Here is a 21,857-nt window from a genome sequence, read left to right as displayed (position 1 = left end):
CCCGAAACGATCATAGGACCCGAAATGATCCCCAAAAGTATCCCAACTGATCCCGGGACCCGAAACGATCCCCAAGAGTCCCCGAAATGAACCCCAAGGAATTGCAGTAATGGACAAACAAAAGGAATGTGGAAGGATTGGCTTTCAGTTTTAAAAACATATGAAACATTTTTGCGTCATTTTTGTCACTATCCAGAAATTTGAAACTAAAACCATAGTATTAAGATTTTTATATACGACTGCGCGAAAAATACAGCTTTCGACAGCTTGGTTGAGTCAGCAATTGGGGTCAAATAAAATTCCCGTGATGGTAATTTGAAGAACCAGGCGAGAATAAATAATATGAATATAGATTTTTTAGGGTTGATGTTTACCGGAATCGAGATTTATAGTGTCAGAGTCATGTGTTGGAACTGCAAATGTTTCGAAGGTCAAAAGTTTGGTTTTTCTAAGCAAGGCTGTGCTTTGGCTGTGCTATGTTTATGTTGTACTCCTTTCAGTAGCAATTAAAAGTTGTGTATTTGTTTTGGACTCTGTTTACGGGTTTACCGCCCGGGCAATGTAATAAATAGAAGTATTGTATTGGAATTTAAGTTTTTTAAGTCATGTTATTTAGAAATAGATTCGCTGTCAACCCTTAATTATGCTTTAAGAATTGGAAGTGCTTTCTTCTGCTTTCCCTTTGTCCATTACCGCAATTCCGTGGGGTTGATTTCGGGGACTCCTCGGTATCGTTTCGGGTCCCGGGATCAGTTGGGGTAGTTTTGGGGATCATTTCGGGTCCTGGGATCGTTTCGGGTCCTGTGATCATTTCGGGTCCTGTACAGTACCATGTTTTGGGACTTATCTGTCTTCAACTTCCCATTAAGTTGGTAAACTTACAAGTCTTCTGTTTATATAGTTTCCTTTAGATGTCGGACGTTGATTGCCGGTATCATTAGCACAGCACGTAGGATCGCCCACACTCAAGTAGGAGGTGATTAGCTCTGCAGTGTTGGCAATCTGATTATCTATGCTAATTTAAGTCAGTTAACATCACACCTACGCTACTTGAGCGACCAGTTCTTTCCCCTTCCGTTCAGTAACTTTCGATTACAAGTTACATATTTGTTTCTCCAAAGTAACCTTTTTACCTTTCCTACCGACTCTCTTAGTTTCATGGCAAAGGACATTCGTTTTGTATCCTTAAATTCTTTTCAAAGCTTTCCTTTGTTATCGCTAATTTTGACGACAGTTAATGATATCTGATGTAACTGTTTGCATTGTCAAGTACCGTCCAATCACTGCACTCCGCACACGTGGTCATTGCTTGTCAATCAAACGTACTACCTGTTTTGCTACAAATAGGACTAAATTGTAAATCCTCATCACTCTTCATCCTACTGACTTATAAGAATAAAGGTACGATCCCAGTCAAAAGAAGTCCTCCCGTCGAATCATTACACAACACTATGAGCCCCATCGCCACTCAAGCGCGCTCTTAGCATCATAAGGAAAAAGATAGTATTTGAAGAACCCTCGATAAGAAATGACCCATTTTTGGCGGCCAAGGGGCCGGTTGCGCGCGCACCTCATGTGCCCTGGGGTTCGGTCGAGATGTTGGCAGTCCGCTTAACCCTGTTCGTTTAGAAAGTCGAAAACAAAGTCAGCCCATCTTTGCTCGAAAAATATAAGGTGTCCCTGGTTTCCAGGGTACTTTTAGTGCAACCGTCACAATAGCGAAATTAATAACCCTTTTTCTTCTCTCTAGTCAGTACGTAATTCAAAGGGGATATATGACTCCCTATTTTCAAAATGTAAAATATGCTAATTATATGTCCAACTGGCTCAATTGTCATCAGTTTACTTCCGGTCGATTACGTAACAATCTCCGATTATTTTAAACGGAAACTGCGGAAAATATTTCAAAATTTTAAAAGCAGTGTCTTGGAAATTTCTTCGAGGACTGATAATTTACAGCGGATGGCCCGTTTTACAGCGCGGATTCTAATAGATTCTTTTGAGGTTTCCGACGGACCTCCGGAAGCAAACTGGTGACAATGCGGCTTTAAATTAATCGAGCAGTGTTTTATACCGATCGGAGGGACGAAAGAAGAGCACTTGTTGAAACGAAATAAAGGAGATTTGATAAGCCTAGTCCCAGGCGTTCTTATTGGGTTTCCTGTGTATGGTAAGAGTTGTGACGTCACAGGAAACCATCTCCCCGTTCTGTGGGTGAGCTCGTCCCAGCCCCCAAGCTACCTTACGGTTCGTCACCGAGCACAGGAAACCCGGTAAAAACGCCGGGGCTAGGATGCTGAGATTTGATTATTTTAAGATGAGCGCATCAAAATGAATAACTCATTTCATTATACTGATTATCAAAACGGCTACAACAGTATATTTCTCTACATTTATTTTCCAATTTTCAACTTTGTATTTACAATACATTCCTGATTTATCTAAACGATGTTTCTTTTCTATAAAGTTCAGCACGGTGACAAGGAACGTATTAACAACTTGTTTTTGTTCCCCAATGACACAACTCATTCTTTTGGGTTCACGAAAACATATTTCAAATGTCTTACAAATATGCAAACAACAACAACATATAATCTAGTTTGCTAACTAACTCCCCCCTTCCTCTTTTTAAAAATAGCGATTTCTATTATTTTCCGCTGGTGAAGATGTATTCCATAGAACACTATCTTAAACAATCAGACCAAATTTGAATATGTCCAAGTTCTATGGCAGTAAATAATAATTGACGATAGTGGGTTTCAAATACCCGTTATAGTTGTAACTATATTAACAGCTATCAAATTGTTTGGAAAAGCCCCAATCAAAAAGATCCAGACATTTTCTGTGAATTGATGGTAGTGGGTTTCAAATAGCGTTATAGTTGCAACTATATTATTAGCTATTACGATTGTTTGGAAAAGTTCCGATTAAAAAAATCCAGACTTTTTTTGTAAATTATAAAAGGACACCTCACTTATATGCTGATTTCTCTTATTATTTTCTTGAGCGCAATTGTCGAGTGATTAATCGTCTAGCAGGGTCATCTTTGCTCGCCTCGCTGACTGAGCCTCTGACGGGCGTCGGGGAGAATGTGTCCATGGGACCGGATATGTCTTTCTTTAGAAGCTTTCTCTTCTTCTTCCCTGATGGCGGAACTCGGGGAGGGGAGTTTTCGTCACCTAGGAGAAAATATATAATCATTGTTATCATCACCATTTACATCACCATCATAACATAATAAAATTATCACTATAATTATCATTATTATAAATCATAATATCTTTTTTCATCATAATCCCCATAATCAATCATCATCATCATCATTATTATCACATTACAAACCATAACGTATCATTATAATCATTATCATCAACATAATATCACATATACTAACATCACTGCCAAGACAAAATGGCGGCTTAAAAAAACAAAGAACGGTATCCGGTTCTATTGAGAGCAATTCATGTGTCCTTTCTTTATTCTCAATATTAACCAGTTTCTACTAAATTACTATACAAAATAAAACCAAATTCTTAAGGTGCTTCTGGCAGGACTCACCGGCGGAGTCGAAAAGCTTGCCGAAGAAACCTTTCTTCTTCTTCTTCGCGGACTGGTGCTCCGCAAGACTTAAAGTGCTGCTCTCATTCTGAAATAAAGAGCCTTGTTTAGAAACCTCGACTATCAGTGACGCCTCTCTAACATTCATGGAAAACTAATATTGGAAAACTAGTACTTGTATTTTAAGCGTATATCAGAAATAAGACTGACCTTGTTAGCATTCTTAGCGTATACCAGTATCACGTCTCACCTTGTAGCATTCTTAGCGTATATCAGTACCACGTCTCACCTTGTAGCATTCTTAGCGTATACCAGTATCACGTCTCACCTTGTAGCATTCTTAGCGTATATCAGTACCACGTTTCACCTTGTAGCATTCTTAGCGTATATCAGTACCAAGTCTCAACTTGTAGCATTCTTAGCGTATATCAGTACCACGTCTCACCTTGTAGCAATCTTAGCGTATATCAGTACCACGTCTCACCTTGTAGCATTCTTAGTGTATATCAGTACCACGTCTCACCTTGTAGCATTCTTAGCGTATATCAGTACCACGTCTCACCTTGTAGCATTCTTAGCGTATATTAGTACCACGTCTCACCTTGTAGCATTCTTAGTGTATATCAGTACCACGTCTCACCTTGTAGCATTCTTAGCGTATATCAGTACCACGTCTCACCTTGTAGCATTCTTAGCGTATATCTAGTACCACGTCTCACCTTGTAGCATTCTTAGCGTATTTCAGTACCAAGTCTCACCTTGTAGCATTCTTAGCGTATATCAGTACCAAGTCTCACCTTGTAGCATTCTTAGCGTATATCAGTACGAAGTCTCACCTTGTAGCATTCTTAGCGTATATCAGTACCACATCTCACCTTGTAGCATTCTTAGCGTATATCAGTACCACGTCTCACCTTGTAGCATTCTTAGCGTATATCAGTTCTACGTTTCACCTTGTAGCATTCTTCGCGTATATCAGTACCACGTTTCACCTTGTAGCATTCTTAGCGTATACAAGTACCACGTTTCACCTTGTAGCATTCTTAGCGTATACAAGTACCACGTTTCACCTTGTAGCATTCATAGCGTGTATCAGTACCACGTCTCACCTTGTAGCATTCTTAGCGTATATCAGTACCACGTCTCACCTTGTAGCATTCTTAGTGTATATCAGTACCACGTCTCACCTTGTAGCATTCTTAGCGTATATCAGTACCACGTCTCACCTTGTAGCATTCTTAGCGTATATTAGTACCACGTCTCACCTTGTAGCATTCTTAGTGTATATCAGTACCACGTCTCACCTTGTAGCATTCTTAGCGTATATCAGTACCACGTCTCACCTTGTAGCATTCTTAGCGTATATCTAGTACCACGTCTCACCTTGTAGCATTCTTAGCGTATTTCAGTACCAAGTCTCACCTTGTAGCATTCTTAGCGTATATCAGTACCAAGTCTCACCTTGTAGCATTCTTAGCGTATATCAGTACGAAGTCTCACCTTGTAGCATTCTTAGCGTATATCAGTACCACGTCTCACCTTGTAGCATTCTTAGCGTATATCAGTACCACGTCTCACCTTGTAGCATTCTTAGCGTATATCAGTTCTACGTTTCACCTTGTAGCATTCTTCGCGTATATCAGTACCACGTTTCACCTTGTAGCATTCTTAGTGTATACAAGTACCACGTTTCACCTTGTAGCATTCTTAGCGTATACAAGTACCACGTTTCACCTTGTAGCATTCATAGCGTGTATCAGTACCACGTCTCACCTTGTAGCATTCTTAGCGTATATCAGTACCACGTCTCAACTTGTAGCATTCTTAGCGTATATCAGTACCACGTCTCACCTTGTAGCATTCTTAGCGTATATCAGTACCACGTCTCACCTTGTAGCATTCTTAGTGTATATCAGTACCACGTCTCACCTTGTAGCATTCTTAGCGTATATCAGTACCACGTCTCACCTTGTAGCATTCTTAGCGTATATCAGTACCAAGTCTCACCTTGTAGCATTCTTAGCGTATATCAGTACCACGTCTCACCTTGTAGCATTCTTAGCGTATATCAGTACCACGTTTTACCTTGTAGCATTCTTAGCGTATATCAGTACCACGTTTCACCTTGTAGCATTCTTAGCGTATACCAGTACCACGTTTCACCTTGTAGCATTCTTAGCGTATATCAGTACCACGTTTCACCTTGTAGCATTCTTAGCGTATACCAGTACCACGTTTCACCTTGTAGCATTCTTAGCGTATATCATTACCAAGTCTCACCTTGGGAGTTAGAGGGAGGGGAGGCTTGCCAGGCGTGACGAGCGTGGATGTTTTTCGTGCTGTACTCGGTCGTGATTTGACCACAGAGCTCGTCCTACCCGCGGTGGAGCGGGTTCGACTAGAAAAATAAATAAATAAATAAATAAATAAATAAATAAATAAATAAATAAATAAATAAATAAATAAATAAATAATGGCTTTGTTAAAGATTGGCTTTAACTTGGACGTAAGCGCAAGCGCAGCGCATTTTCCGATCCTCACTGGAACGCAAGAACGCAACTGCTTGATTTTCTTCCGCTTGTGTTTGACCGATTTTCACTTGTTTTGCGCTTACGCTTGCCTCCTAGTGAGTAACAGCCTTTATTGTCTTCTTACCTGCTTGTGTGGTAGCAAATAGTCACTCGCAAGTCAGTTAGCTCCCTTACACGCTCAACGTGTTAGCCACTAGGCCACGTCCGTGCTTTTATGTGATTATTATTAAGAAATTGACTTACACAGAGCGGGAGACAGACCCAGGAGTCTCGTCATCTGTTTCCATCCTACGGCACTTGGCGGCGGACAACTGCGCTTTGATCTGAGAAGAAAGAATGGATAAGTACGGTAGAAACTCTCTATTACGAACAGCTGCGCATGGATCACTGAAAGAAGGACATGATGCGTACAGCACAACCTCGCTAACACGAACAACTTTTCTTTGATCACAGAAAGGACAAGATGAAAAAGAGAAGGACCTCACTAACACGAACACAGAAATGATCACAGAAAGAAGAACAAGATGAGAAATTGTAGGATCTCGCTAACACGAATAACTTTGCTTTGATCACAGGAAGAAGTAGAGTAAGTAAAAGTAGAACCCCGCTAACATGAAAAACCGGGCCTTGATCACGAAAAAAAAAAATCAATAAAAATATGAGTACAGATAATCCTCCAAAACAAAAACAAAAACGAAAAAGGTAAAAACAACAACATACAAACGCGGCAAAGTATCTATGGAAACTTTGCCCTGGTAAATTCGGTTTTGAAAATTGGTTTACAGTAACAAATATTCTATGCGTGACAAGAAAGTGTGACCAAATCAAAACAAAACGTAGTGTTACGCTTGAAACATCACAATATACACACCCATAATGTTGCGTGACGCACCATAGCGAGACGCGTGACACATCATTGCGTGACTCACCTCGGCAAGGGAGAGCTCGCTGCTACTTCGGCGTTTTCTTGAGCCCTTTGTGGCGGCGCGAGTTCGTCTACGTCCCATGATGGGAGTAACGTCTATCTCAATGCGATCCTAGACAAAACGATAAGAGGCGATTGGCATTAACTCTCATGCAGAGGACCGCTAACCATTAGGAAGGCTCATGTAGAAGCTTGAAGTCTTGAATCCGAAATCCGACGAATTCTAGCAGTGCTAAAGTGTTTCCGGTAGAGAGTGTTTGGTACTTCCTGTCAATGTTTTGAAATTAAATTTAACACGGAATGGGTGTGTTTATCCTAGAGGCTTCGTAAAATCGCCCGTGATGAAAATAGTAGCTTTTATCGGGATGTTTACAACCCTTGAGCATTGATGCGACGGCAGAACAATGAAATTCGAAAATGTGTGAAGATTAGTAAGAAAATTACACTTCCCGGCCTCGGTAGGATAGGGAAAATGTTTCATAGCTCGTCAAAATCCTTATTTTTGTTAATAATCTTATATTGTGAAGGCAAACTAGTTATCGCTAACATCCATTGGCAGTTTTCTCTTACTTTGCACATTTTAGCGAGTTATTAGTACGTCAGAGTTATCATTTGGTTCCAGTTATCGGCAGGTTCGAGTCAGCAGGTCCATGTTATTGGTAATAACAGGGGCCAACTCACCTGAGTAGAGCTATCCTCGGAAGTGGTGGACTCGTCTGAAGTGCGGTTCTTGGCAGGTCTGCGCTGGGCGAGGCGTCTCATGGGCCCGGTACTTGCCGGCTCTTCAATTCCTTCAGTCTTCATCTCTCCAGTCTTCTTGAGTGGCTGAACTTTAGTCTTCACATCCGACTGAAATCATCCCAATAGTGTTTGAATGAATTAATAGAAGCGGTACACTATGGTTGTTTTTAGAAGAAAAGTAGTAAATCACTGTTATGTTGTCGCTTGTGTGGGTGGTAGTGTGGTAAAGCTAGCGTTACCAGATTTTTGCGATGGTGATAAGGTACTTGCATGGCGATGTGTACACGAGTATATAATTTCGTGACAAAAAAAAAATAGTGTTAAAGGCATTTGGTTGGCAAGGCATAACGCCATTATTTGTGCGACGAGTCATTTGCGTGACAAGACATTTGCATGAGAAGGTAGTTGCGTGACAAGTTATTTGCGTGACAGGGCTGTTCACAGACTCACCGGTAGTTTCTCAACCTGAACGACCAGCTTCTTGTCTTCGCCTGGCGACTGAGGTACTGTCACTTGCCCTTCCTCTGTGTCCAATTTCCTTTCCTCATTCTTCACGTGTGTCGCGTTTTCACGCGAGTGGCTCTCGCGTACGCGCGCGAGTTCGGATTCGTGCTCTGCCTGCATTTCTCTCCGCACTGACTCTTCCTTTATGTCCAATTTCCTTTCCTTATCCTTCTCGTGTATCGCGTTTCCACGCCATATCAATATTTGGGTGACCTTAAATCTCGCTCGGCCAATCTCTTGGAGGCCTGGGTCTAAGGGCTTTTCAAGACTTGTGTGATAAAGATTTGACCAAGCGATAAAGTTTTTTTGACACATTTTTGCCTCGAGTCTCAAATTGAAAGGAATCAGCATTTTTCACCATGTTTTCTGGAGATCAGGGAGCGGGAAAACTTTAGCTCTTCTAAATATGGTCATCAATGCCCATATAAGGCAATGCATACGAAGGACACTATCCGTGGGGAATATGTTTGATATGGCGTGACTCTCGCGTACGCGCGCGAGTTCGCGTTCGTGCTCCACCTCCATCTCTCTCCGCACTGACTCTAGTTTGTTCTCGTACTCGGTCTTCTTGGTGGAGGCCACTTCGAACGCCTCGCGCATGGCTTTGAGCATGCCTTCCTTTTCCTCCGCAGCTTTGCGAACATCAACGTCTTTCAGCTGGATCAGATCCTCGTACTCTTTCTGTTTGCGCTCCGCCTGGGATCCATTAGGGACGGAACATTAGAACAGTGAAGGGGGAGGGGAGTGGTGGTTAAGGAACAAAAAAAAACATACACGATAAAAAAAAAAAAAATGAAAAAATGCAAGCAGCCCAAACAAGACAGAAAATGCACACAAAGGAAAAAAAATCATGCACGTCTTGGAGACAAGAAGAAGAAAGATGCACGACTGAAACCTCCACCCCTTCATTTTTAGATCATAGTTTCAAAAACTTGCTGCGGCAATTGTTTAACCATATCCCACCTTATCACCTTTACCATAACTTTAAACTCTAGCAAAGAATAGAAAAGAGACCAATACAGAGGCATTGCTCCAATTAAGGTCATTTTCAATACTCATCCAAACTACGGAAAAGGGTATATGTGCTCAAGTCAGTAACAGTTGCATGCCATGGACCAATAAAAGCTCAAGGCTACAGTCACGTGACGAGTGTGTCACCAGAAAAAACAACAACTATCGATCCTAACCTTTTCCAAGTTCTCGTTGAGTTTGTTGATCTCGAATTCTTTCTCCTTTAACTGCTGTTTAAGCAGCCGTTTTTCCTTGGCGGCGGCCGAGTCGGAGCTCTTCTGCTGGGTCTTCATCTTGGCGATCACTCCTTCCTTCTGCTCCAGCTTTACCAAGATCTCACTTTTCTCGATCTCGTAATCTCGACTTATCTCCACCTGGGAGGAAGTCGTTGTTAGCTATAGAGGACATACCAAGGTATTCTTCATTCATTCAATCCTTGCAGATTCACTTTGATCCAAGTTCGCGAAGTTTGGTTCTCAACCTTATCTAGTAAATGTATTTTCCATCCTTACAAAAGGACACTAAAAGTTACGAAGACTGTAGGGTTTTTAAAGGAGAAGCGTCACGCCTTTTCTAGCCTTCCGAAACGTATAGCCCGGATCGATCTCTTGAGAAGGGGGAAAAGTGCCGTTGATAAATCTTCAAAATTCTCTGTTTTACTGCCCATCCGAAAGCTAAATCCAAGTTTCTGTTACAAAAAATGTCTTTTTTCTTATTAGATAGCGTTTTATTTTTAAGGATAATCGTTTTCTGATAAAAAAATAAGTGAAATGAAATTTGGAGTCGTTTGTGAGGTTTAGCAAGCGAGTGGAGGTCCAGCGATCACTTTTGGGAGTCAAATCAGGCACGAATTTGGATCGAAGCGAGTACTCAGTATCTTTATTAGAAGGGTGATCGAATATTCAATGCTGACAAGAATAATATCATTGGTAAGACTTTTAGTGCAAGGTTTATTTATTGCATAGGTTAACACAACTTAAATATATGTCATTCTCTCTGTTCGAATATTATCTCGGCTATTTTCAAAAATAGTACACAGGCTTCCCGTCTTGCGAGTTACCGTGACGCTCCTCCTTTAAGCTAAGGTTTTTGCATTTTTTGCAACCAAAGTCCACGTGCGTAGCTAATGCAAGTTGCGTAGTACGATCTATATCAGTAGATCACATAAACATACACGTCTGTCCCCGAAGCGAAAATATTCAAAATGAATAAGAAATGTCAATAAATGCTCGCCCCTACTCGCAATAACAACGAATGAAACAGCTTTATATTCCACAAGGATTCATACCTTTGACACCTCGATTCCCGCCTCTGTCTTCCTGAGCGCATCGAGCTCCCGCTGTAGCTGGTCCTTTTCCTCGATGTAAACGGATAGCGTGCCTTCTAGTCGGCGAATCTGGCATGTGGAAACGCAACATTAGTAAGAATATCGTCATACATGGTGACTTTTAGTCAAGGGGGTTTAGGGTTATGGTTGAGGGCGTGTAACTAATATCAAAGACACGCAAAATTACCTTTGCGCGTTCAAAACCTCCTTGACAACGTATTTCCTTTCCCAGCCTTAGATACGCACCTCCGCGGAATAATAGAGATTCCTTAAAGGCCTTTAAGCCTTCCATGCCGACTATCCTATCCCAGCCTAGGAAACTTACTTCTAGAGACGTAGTAAATGTTCTAGTCTTTTACGACGACGTATTTCCTATCCCAGTCTAGGCAACTAACCTCTAGAAACTCCGTAGAAATGCTTAACCATTTTTTGATGTCCTAGCATTGCATACTCACCTCGGCGGAGAGAGAATTTGTGGATGTGTTCTGGTCCGTAAGTGTACGCAACTCCTCTGTGAGGGACTCTATCTCCAGCTGTCGCTCGGTCAGTGCATCTTGTTGTTCCCCCATTACCTGGTCCTGGTCTTGAAGCGCGCGTTTCAGCGCATCGATTTCCTTTTCACGTTTCTCCGACGCTAGGATATTAAAGAAGGCCAATCATGCCGCCATTTTATGCTCCCGCTCAATGGCGAGCAACACAAAGCATCCATTTCCATCGGCTAATTCAAGCCATTAACCGAGATATTTTCAATCAAATATCGTCAATAACATATTAGACTTCATTCGTAGATTGTTATTTTTAAGTTTTATTGCGAATAAATCGCTGTATTTCCAATGATTAGTGGGTGATCAACATTCTTTAAGGAAAGGAAATTTTCAAGGTAGGGTGGGGGATCTCCTTAGGATTAGCGTAACACTTTGCCAACTTAGGAAACATCATTTCAGGTGAGCGATAATGGAGGTTTCCTGTAGGCTGCCGTTTTTATGAGAATGACCGCTATGTCCGAGTGTATCACCAAGGGACCTTCTATCATCCAAAAAATGGCAGAGCGGTGGGTAAAGCGTTATTCGAATCTTCATTATTATTCAGGTCTCCTCTTTTTAAAAATCTGATTTTTTTTAACCTTCCTCCTTCCGTATTAGCTTCCTCTTTCTCTATTATACTTTTAAAACTCATGCTCCCCCGATCTTTTATATATAAAAAAAACTCCAAGGCCCCTCCTTTTTTCGCCCAGTCGACGCCCTCTTTAAAAAAACGAACGGTTCCTTATACAAAAAAATATATCAAGGTCAGAAGAATGTCTTCTGTACTAAGTATGATCACCGCACGCACCTTTGACGAGCTTCTCGGCGCTCTTCGTCTTTTCCTTTAGCTCTTTCTCGAGCTCAGCGACCCTAGCGTTGACTTTGTTCGCGTCTCCTCCCTTCCTCTCCATCACTTCCTTCATCTTAGCGACCGTCTGCTCGAGAGTGTTCTTCTGTCTGTTGTGTTTCGCCTCTTGGTCTTTCAACTCTTTTTCGAGCTTGTCGATAGATTTTCCGCGATCCTCAATTACTGACTGTAGCTCAGTCATTGTCTCCCATACCTTATAACAGTCCAATAATGAACCTATCAATATTACATAGTACAACCGCTTTAAATGGACACCTCGTTATTGAAGAAAGAGAAACCAGGCTCTAAGGACACCATGTTATTAAGGGCAGTTATCAGTTATTATCCCGACAAAATGCCCGATACATATTCTAAAAATATTAACATGTATAATAAGGACACGTAATGAAGGACACGTTGTCGAGGTTTGAAAAACAAATTGTCAAAAATTTGTTCTCTGGCTAGAGAACAGCAGCAGCAACAACAGCAACCCTTTGGCCGAAAAAAAAAACCTCGACATGGGTAAAACAGGGCTAAAGGAAAATAGTTTTTTGGCATGTGTGTGACACGAGAACAACCCAGGGAAGTGGCCTGCAAAGCCAAGAGAACCTGAAAAAAAAAACTGGAATCCTAAATGAAAAGTCAGAAAAAAGGCAGCGATTGTCTTTTGCGACTCTTTCGGACGTACAGTACCTTGCCAAGCTCGTCTGACTTTTCTTGCTCAGATTTCGTTAATTTTTCTCCTAGTTCTCTGAGTTCTGCTTCCTTCGACGCTATTTTCTCCATCAGACTTTTGATATCACCCTCTTGTTGAGCTTCACCCTGATATAAGAAGAGGAATATGTGTTATTAACCGAAATGGAAAAACAAATTGGGATCCACCGCCGTGGCTCTAGGTTTAGTATCAGTGCTGTTCGACATGACGGAAAAACCTGGAAAACGCGCAATTCCAGATAGAAAGAGAAGACACAATTTCATACAATGGCTATAGGTTCCTTGTATTACGGACTTATTTTCAAAACACAAATAACGTGAGGCCGAAGTGCACTTAACCAGATTTTGGCTTTTTAAAGAAAATTTTTCCTTGATCATCATTGCCCTGTGTATCAGCTCAGGGACGAAAAGCTCAAATTTCAATGACACTTTAAAAAATGTCGCACTTTAATATTTTGTTTGCTATAAGTTACTAAGTACTCAGAGAAATTATCCGCCTTATTCGATGTGAAATGGGCTTATTTGACGCGTCACGTCATGTTTTTCAGTCATGTCGTGCTGTTCAAGTAAAGAATCAAGGATGAAGAAATCAAAAGCTGAATTGGTATAGAAAGGCGGCGAAAAGATTGACTTAAGAGATCAAGTGGTCGCAGATTTATAATCGAAAAAGATGTCAATCTATGACTAGAAAAAACGAAGAGAAGCAATAGAAACAAGATGTTCAACCCTGTGTTGCTCCATTCGCAGTGTTAGGAAACGCCCTGATATTTACCAAAATGGCCATTTTTGCTTCCTCAGACTTCGTCAACTTCTCTCTTAACTCTATTAGTTCAAGCTCCTTGGATGCTAATCTTTCCATCAAAGTCTTAATTTCATTGTCCTGTTTCGTTTTACTCTGAAACCAGAACAAAAAGTGGCAAGCAGGTGAAAGTAAGTAAAAAGCAAGTTCTTGCAAACATTCATAAGCACAGCACATTCCCGATATGCTCATAGCTGTATTTTTGATTGAAAAATACAAGCAACCATCAAATTGTGCTGGCTTCAGCACAACGATGAGGGATTAGAGATGGGTCCGCAATGCACTGGATACTAGGTGCAGCGGTGTTTCACTTTGACGGGCTGTGAAAAAAGTCAAAATAAGAGGGAGGTATCTGTTTTCGTTAAATTTTCGTAAATTCATCTCAAAAATGGGTCAATGGGTTAAAGCTAACTAAATGGGGATGTCAAGGTCTTAATTTTGTCATCTTGTAAGATGAAGTTGCCAATAATTTACCAAGCGGTTTCATATCGCTTTTAAAAGGGTGTTATCCAACGCTATCCATTTGTCTACAAACGTGAGAAGCAATAGACCCCACCCCCCTCATAACCAAACGTGGGCAGCAACCCTGTACTCAGATTTCTAATATCCATTTGCACATCTGCTCACCCAATAAGTCGCATTCAAAACAAGAAACACCTCGTATGCGCTTCATCGTTTTTCCTTTATTTATCATTCAATCAGTCATACAACAGATGTGGAACGAGAAGAACAGTTTGTTTACCCAACAAGTTACAGTTATTTTACTATTATTCCGTCAGTCATACAAGAGTTACAAGAATCACTTGGTGCAGACTGCGCATGTCAGCTCACGCCCTGCTACATACGGGGGACACGGTAGTGACCCACACACCCCTTCCACGGGGTACAGCAGTGCTCCGTTAAGATCAGCGACACTACCCGGGATATATTCGGCATTGTGATCCACGCACACGAACTGACTTGAGTGCTTGTGACTGTAATTCTCCGTCATCAGGTAGCCGTAGTACTCGCGGGACCACCCCGCGGGACAGCGGGCGACTGCGGGTATCATGAGCTGGGTGCTGCGGGACGGGACGTAACACACGGCGCACGGGACATCGTGGTCATGCAGGGATTTTCCACGTGTGAAGGGGCTGCGTTGATTGACTTCATACTCGGCGCCGTACATGTAGCCGCTGGCCTGATGTCCTGGGGTGTAGTTTATGTACTGGGGTTTCTCGGGGAGACACACGTACTGCGCCGCACCGCCAGAGTGGGTAAAGTGCTCCCCGCCAACACGGCCTAAGAGGTAAATGAACTTATAGTATATGACATGGCAAACACGGCTCACTTGCCCCATGCTAACTTTGCCCCCAGGGCGTCGCGGCGATCGGGCACACAGGGAGCGCGCGAGTTCTTTTTCACGAAGCAACCTTGGGTGTTGGGACAATACTCTGAGGCCGTTGCTGGGAAAACTTCCAGACGCTATAAGTCCGCCAAACATTGGTGAAATAGGATATATTTAAGCAGGGCACTGTTTATGAACATCAAAATGTTGAAGATGTCATCAGGTGATGACGCCATGTGATGACGTCACAATAGAAAACATCTTAGATGTTGAAGTATCTGTTAAGCCATGTAGCTTTTTAACATTATTTATGAGGGTGCTTAAAAAGTTACTTATACGTTTTGGATTCTGCTGAAAAATAAAATTTTCGCACAACTTCCTTTTTTATTTTTCCACTGTTATTTAAATAACTTCTTAAATTTTCAAAATATCGGGAAATCGATTCGTAGTTTTGTAGACGGCAACTAGGTGAATATGCTCTCTCAAAAAATCGCGACCCGTCAGTTCTTCTCAAAGATTGTAGAGTTGGAAACGCAAACCGGAATTAAAATTATCTACGCATGCGCAATTGAATTTTGTGAAGCGTGGTAACTAAGGCAGATGTTGTGATAGAATTTTGTTATCAAAATATCGACGTTTCCCGCTTTTTAACAGTGAAATATGCATTGAAACAACTCTTTTCTTGCTCAAAGTAGCACTTCAAACCGCGAAGTAGGTGCTTCTAAAAGAAAAATCATGCTTGCCCATTTTTATTTTACGTTATTAGCTGTTTATTACGTTTTTCTCGACAATTTCAGGCGTTTGTTTTTGAAGCCAATTGATTTTACCACCTGAAAGTGTAAAGTTCCCGGATGATCGCGCGCGCGCCTAACAACCGAATCGCTAAGACCCCGTCCCGACGTATCCGTTTTCGTTTGAAAACGCAGCTTTTTTTTGTTACGGTACGGGTATCGTCCACACGGAAACGCAAAAACGTTTATATCAATCAATGGTTGTCGTTTTTCTAAATGGTCTTCAAGAGCCTGGGGCGTGCGCGCGGGAGAACTGAGATATTCTAAAACGTTAGGGACTAGGCTCCATTTCCAAGATGGCTGCCAGCAAAATCGTAGTAAACACAAATTCCTGCAAGTTTACCTGAAAATTCTCGATTTACAAAGCTCTAGAGCGATAAAAAGAGATAAAAATGATTGAAGCGGACTCCCAAATATGATATGTAAGGCCTTATAAGGAAATGACCGAGCAAGCTCGAAAAACGACAGTTTTTAAAACAAGATTGACTGATATGTACCAAAAACGGAACGGTTTGAAAACGGTATCCAGAGTGGAACAATTTGAAAACGATACCCTTTCAGGGCTTTGGGGACGGACTAAAACGGAACCTTTCGAAAACGATGGCGTGATATCTCAGATCCAGTCCACTTGGCGCGCGAGTACGCATGCGCTGTAGAACTTGTTATCGTTTTCGTATCGTTTTTGCGTTTTCGTGGGGACGGGTAGTATAAAAATGAAAACGCTTCGTGGGGACGCGGATCTTTTTAAAAACGGAGCAAAAAGGTTGCGTTTTCAAACGAAAACGTATACGTGGGGACAGGGTCTAAGTAACGAGATATGTCCCAACACCCTTAACAGCCTTACTATTATTCTACATGCGCGGAAAGCGAATGTATGATAAGTCACGTGACATTTGTAACTTTACAACCAATATCAAAATTCCAGTATATTTGAAATGTTGCTCTTTTTATATTTCCAAGACTTGTTATTATTCGTTTTTTGTTTAAATAAATAAAGCTCTATTTCTTCAACACAGGTAGTCTGCTTAGTAGTCGCTTTTAGCAGACTAGCGAACAGGACGAAGATCTCACCTTTGTAGACAAGCCGCGCAGAGCGTGGGCACGAGGTCTTCCCCCATCGCACGTACTGTACACCAGAGGACCCCCTGGGACCGGGGGGACCCCTCGCACCAGTCCCTCCCTGAGCACCGGGCGCTCCTTTAGGGCCTTGAAGATATCAATAAAAATTAATGCAAGCAAATTGAGAGTATCTTCATAGAACAGGAAACTAAATCTCATCGAGAATAGAAGAAGAAATATTATGATCATTGCTGCTTGACCGGGGGGACCCCTCGCACCAGTCCCTCCCTGAGCACCGGGCGCTCCTTTAGGGCCTTGAAGATATCAATAAAAATTAATGCAAGCAAATTGAGAGTATCTTCATAGCACAGGAAACTAAATCTCATCGAGAATAGAAGAAGAAATATTATGATCATTGCTTAGAGACTAATTTCTAAAGAGTTATTAGCACTCACCGTTCACTCCTGGTTTACCGTCCTTTCCATCTCTACCTGTGGATTATGGGTAATTGAAAACATTATCCTACTGGATACAATATAAGAACCCTTTTTTTATAAAAACGTCCAGCCTGAGATTTCATCTAATTTTAAGAACATGCCGAGGCTCAGATAGCACTGCTGAGACTTTTTTTAGCCCTGATTAGGCTCGATTACCAGCCGTCGCTAGGCCTCATCGACCCTACTAACATACTGCGGGCTCACAGAAACCATGTGGAAATCGAGCCTAAGCCCTGATGCGTTCTAAATTGCAGAATGAAATTGTGCTCATAGTAACAACCTTATTATTGCTATTGATCATTAGTGTAATTCTCTTCCTAATAATTCATTGGGTATTATTTTCTTATATACACTAAAATTTAAGAACATCGTTAAAGAACATATTCAGCCTTAAAATGTCCCCCCCAAAAAACGGCCCAGCCTCAACCACAGGTACCCCAAGCTCACTGTGTGTATGAATAAATAATAGTGGTTCACGTTACGTTGTGTGTGCCATGGTTTACAGTAAACATATGGGATTGAAATAAGCCGTTCACTTTACTACGAAATAAAATCGTAAAACTTTTAAAAAATATTCTGACCTGACAATGGAGTCTTAAATATGGTCTGGGTGAAGTATCAAGCGATACGGCGAAACGTAAGGCGAAACGGTTCGCTTGATTACAGCGTAGTTTTGCGGGGATCGGTATTATTACGATCAACAAAAATTTCGGCTCTTAAGGCAACGGGCAGCCAATAGGTAGCCCTGGGACCAAGTACACTTGGCGGGTGCAGGTTCGACAATAAGTGTTATAAATGCGGCGGACAACACCCCGCAACTAAGTGCACAAACGGTCAAATGTGCTCGGCCTTTACAACGAATCCCAACCCCAGCGCACCCTCGGGTAGTTACTCCCGTAAAGGTGGAGCGGCTTGATTTTCTGCTGCCAGGTTATTCGGGTTAAACATTTTTAGTTAACGGATTCGCTGATGGGTTTAGAATTAATTTTTTCGGCGAGCGCCGCAGTGCACGTCCTCCTAACCAGGAATCGCTCACTCCTGGTTTACCGTCCTTTCCATCTCTACCTGTGGATCATGGGTAATTCAAAGATGTTTACTTTACTTAGTACAATCATAAAACTGCCTTTATCATTTATTTTAAAATCTTGCTCCGCACCCCGCAAAATGTAATAATAACTCAAAATGTAATACCGGTGATACTTGTAATTGTCATAATAATTTCAAATGTGTGTTTTTTTTTTTTATGCCTGTCACGAAACAGGGGCTCAAATGCACGTCGGCGCACAGGTTTTAGTTTATTACCCACCTGGCTTTCCATCGCGTCCATCCTTGCCTGAAAAAAAGATTAAAAACTTCAATGATAAGGACGAAACATTAAAACAAATGAAAGGGAAAATAAACCAAACCGATCTCAACGAAAAAAAAAGAAGAAATATTATGATCATTGCTCTTTTAGAAAATGATTTCTAAGAGTTCCTGTTACCACCCACCGTTTATTTGAAAATACTGCACCGTAAGCCGCAAATTGTAATAACTAACGCAAAACCTAATACCGCAAAACCTAATACTTGTCATAATAGTGCTGACTGAACTCCCGACCACTTTAGTCAGATTGCATCAAGAATGCTTCAAGAGTTAAAGGGCTTGAGCGCTAAGGAATGAAGAAATAATCCTAATTGCCTATATTACTTTTTACGCTAGGCATCAGGGTTTAATGAATTCCACAGAGGCAGACAAGTTCACAGTATGTGCTTTTGGGGATGGACACAATACTGACAACAATAGAAAAACACGAGACTCATCCTGCTAGAAATGATCACTTTAATTCCTCCTGTGAAGTATATTCTTGAAAACGACAAACTCTCCCTCATTCTTCATGAGATTTTTTTTATTAAATTGATTGAAGCAAAGCGTTCTCATCTCCCTGCTAGCAGGGGAACGTTTTCATTCAAGGAGTTGTTTGTAAAAAATGTCATGAATCATGAAAATCTCGAGGACATCTATTACATCATCTATGTTGGAAAGAATCCTTCGATAAATTCGACTAAAACAAACTGGTGGCCAATACCATGACTCCATGTCGTTGACGACGGTAAGTTCAACAATTTTTGAAGTTCTAACAGCCAAATGATGGATAAGGACTACTCAAAAGGACTTTTCGTGGATTCCACGATAATTTCACTTAAAAAACAATATCATTTTGTGATATGTTACTCGTTTTTCAGTCACACGTGCACCATATGATTTTCGTTTCCGAGTCGCGACTGGTTGTTGACGGAAGCCATTTCGCAGTTACGGCGGCCGTTAGACCGCTAACCAATGAGAGAGCGCCGAAAAGTACCAGTCGTCAAGAAAGCAGACAAGATGTACATACGCAAGTACGCACTAGATCAACAACAATGAAAAGCCAAGAAACATGTCGTACTAACTGCTGGTTTTGTGTTTATTGGTATTTTCTTGGTGACTGTAGCTAAGAAGGCGATCCACTTTGATGTTGTTTTAGTTGTGATCGATCTGTGACAGCTCTTACAGATGAAGAATTGGAACAATTCAAGTCATGATTGACGTCCACCAAAACACAGTTGTGACAAAAGGCACAGGGTGCACGTGTGACTGATAACGAGTGTAATATTTTTCTATAGCGAACTTTTTTTTGTAAGAAATGATTTATTTGTCATACATGTCACAACACAGGGTGATATAAACTTCTGCGCACAGGGTCTAGTTTATTACCCACCTGGCTTTCCATCGCGTCCATCCCTGCCTGTAAGATACATAGAAGTTCAATGAGAAATAAAAAACTAAAACTGAATAAAAATAAAACAGCGAAACATAGAACAGGCAATATAATATATGCAAACCAATAAAACAAACCAATCGACTAAAAAATGATAATTTTTCGTTAGGGTTAGGTTGAATTGAAACAATAATAAATGTGTAACTGACAACGACTCTGCCTTACCTCTAAGCCACGGGACAGTTACCCCTCCTTTAAAAAGAGCATCGATTCTGAAAAAAAATGATGGAGAAAAATGCTAAGCTAGATAAAGCAATTGCAGGCTTGTACCCAGGGGTGTGCAGGGGGCCGTTGTGTAGGGGTGCGAACGCACCCATCCCCCCCCCACAACGGCTAGAAGTCCACTCTTGGTTCTCAATAGACTAAAACTAAAAATCATAAGCTAGATCACTCTGGTATGTAGCCAAATCCGACTATAAACGTCCCGTGCAGATAATGCAAAGGCATAAAAAAATCCCTTTTTGTTCTTTCGGAGTTGTTTAGAATTGTATCAGAGAACTCCCTCCCTCTCCCCCACTGAAAAATTAGGTCCATTTTTTCGGAGTTCGCCCCCCCTCCCCCCCCAGGAAAAATCCTGGGTGAGGGCCTGAATTGAAGCAATATATGTGTGCCATAAGGCAGACAAACAAATAATAAAAGAATGATTTAATTATAGTTATTTATTAATGTGATAGAAATATATATTTAGCCTTGGGCATTCTCGATTAATTTCCTGAAAACAATGATGTTAATCTACGAACAGAGAATTAATTAAGTTTTTCAACTTATTTTGGTAAATATATCGTTTATTGTATGTTTCAGCTACGCTTGCCACATTGAATGATTACGAACAAAGAGTAAACGTAACATTCGGTGAATGGAAATTGTTCTCTAAACGCCGCCAGACGCAACGCTCACTGCCACAAAATAATATACTGTTCATACAGTTGTATTTCATTGACCGAAAAGACGACTTTCGATCGTGGTTCATAGGCCTTTAACTTTAACTTTGGATACAATAATTGCCCCTAGTAAGCTAAGCCGGCAATGGGTGGTTTGTTTCTTCAGATGTCACTGTTTTATGGTGTTGTTGACCAAAGGCTGAACATGTTCTTTTAAATTCTAGGGAATCCCAGTCTTCAATTCCAATCCAAAAGAAAAAGAAAAAAAATCAAGTAACTGTCACAATTCAATGCAACAACACTCGGTTTCGAATGTCAAATTTACTCACTTTTCCTCCAGTTTTTTTACACGTTTTTCGAGATCATCGCTTGCACGCTTTTCCAACTGATAGTCCCGCTCGTCCTTGGTCCCTAGTTCCTGGTCTTGAATTTCCTTTCCTGATGCCAGAGCACAGAGGGTAACGCACCACAGCACAACGATAGGAGATGCGTCTTCATATCGATCGGCGATAACTTCGTCAGAGATTTAGACTTTGTGTCGGTAAAAGCCTTCAGAAGTTTCTATGCTCTTCTAGTGTCTTGCTACACTGTAAAAATCAAAAGAACCATTATGGCCCTAAAAACCAAAATGGCTTTAAATCCATTTTGAGCTATGAGGTACCAAAATATTTGTGGTACTGACCTAAGAGGTGTTGAGTGCTGATAATAGCTACGTGTGGTACTGATTTCAACTGCCGAAATGCCTTCTATTTTGGCTTTGTGAGTGCCGAAATGGGTTGACTGTACAGGACCTCAAAATTCCCCAACTGATCCCGGGACCCGACACGACACGATAACGAGAAGTAACCTAAATAACCTCCAAGGGTTGAAGGGTTTAAGCGACTCCAAAACCCCTAATAATCTTTATTATTGGGATACCTGTGGAAGCCCAGTTATCAAATGCAACTGGCAAACAACGGGCATTATTGCGCAATAACCAGGAAGCCCATATGCCATTGTGTGTCTCTTTCTTTAGTGCACTCAT

The 21,857-nt window shown here is 41.3% G+C and overlaps 3 protein-coding genes across 3 annotated transcripts; all 3 read right to left on the bottom strand.

Annotated features, from left to right (window-relative positions):
* Positions 1-2,378: 2,378 nt before the first annotated feature.
* On the bottom strand, positions 2,379-9,631 carry LOC125559898 (centrosomal protein of 164 kDa-like). Its single transcript, XM_048722088.1, has 9 exons — positions 9,447-9,631; positions 8,737-8,955; positions 8,206-8,472; positions 7,696-7,863; positions 7,019-7,126; positions 6,333-6,412; positions 5,839-5,956; positions 3,559-3,646; positions 2,379-3,179 (listed from the first exon to the last, which is right to left on the bottom strand). Exons 1-9 carry the CDS (start codon positions 9,561-9,563, stop codon positions 2,995-2,997), a joined length of 1,350 nt encoding a protein of 449 aa, XP_048578045.1. The 5' UTR covers positions 9,564-9,631; the 3' UTR covers positions 2,379-2,994.
* Positions 9,632-10,545: 914 nt separating this feature from the next.
* Positions 10,546-12,791, bottom strand: LOC125559910 (golgin subfamily A member 6-like protein 1). Its single transcript, XM_048722173.1, has 4 exons — positions 12,662-12,791; positions 11,930-12,182; positions 11,053-11,231; positions 10,546-10,666 (listed from the first exon to the last, which is right to left on the bottom strand). The coding sequence occupies exons 1-4, from the start codon at positions 12,752-12,754 to the stop codon at positions 10,553-10,555; spliced, it is 639 nt and encodes a 212-aa protein (XP_048578130.1). The 5' UTR covers positions 12,755-12,791; the 3' UTR covers positions 10,546-10,552.
* Positions 12,792-14,156: 1,365 nt separating this feature from the next.
* Positions 14,157-21,857, bottom strand: LOC5501533 (short-chain collagen C4). Its single transcript, XM_048722087.1, has 8 exons — positions 21,752-21,857; positions 21,163-21,361; positions 20,118-20,164; positions 19,893-19,919; positions 18,462-18,488; positions 17,114-17,149; positions 16,671-16,805; positions 14,157-14,762 (listed from the first exon to the last, which is right to left on the bottom strand). The coding sequence occupies exons 1-8, from the start codon at positions 21,855-21,857 to the stop codon at positions 14,281-14,283; spliced, it is 1,059 nt and encodes a 352-aa protein (XP_048578044.1). The 3' UTR covers positions 14,157-14,280.

The sequence above is a fragment of the Nematostella vectensis genome, chromosome 14, assembly GCF_932526225.1.
Source record: "Nematostella vectensis chromosome 14, jaNemVect1.1, whole genome shotgun sequence".
Classification (NCBI taxonomy): Eukaryota; Metazoa; Cnidaria; class Anthozoa; order Actiniaria; family Edwardsiidae; genus Nematostella; species Nematostella vectensis.
The sequence above is the reverse complement of the archived record's forward strand: the minus strand, read 5'-3'. Positions and strand labels throughout refer to the sequence as shown.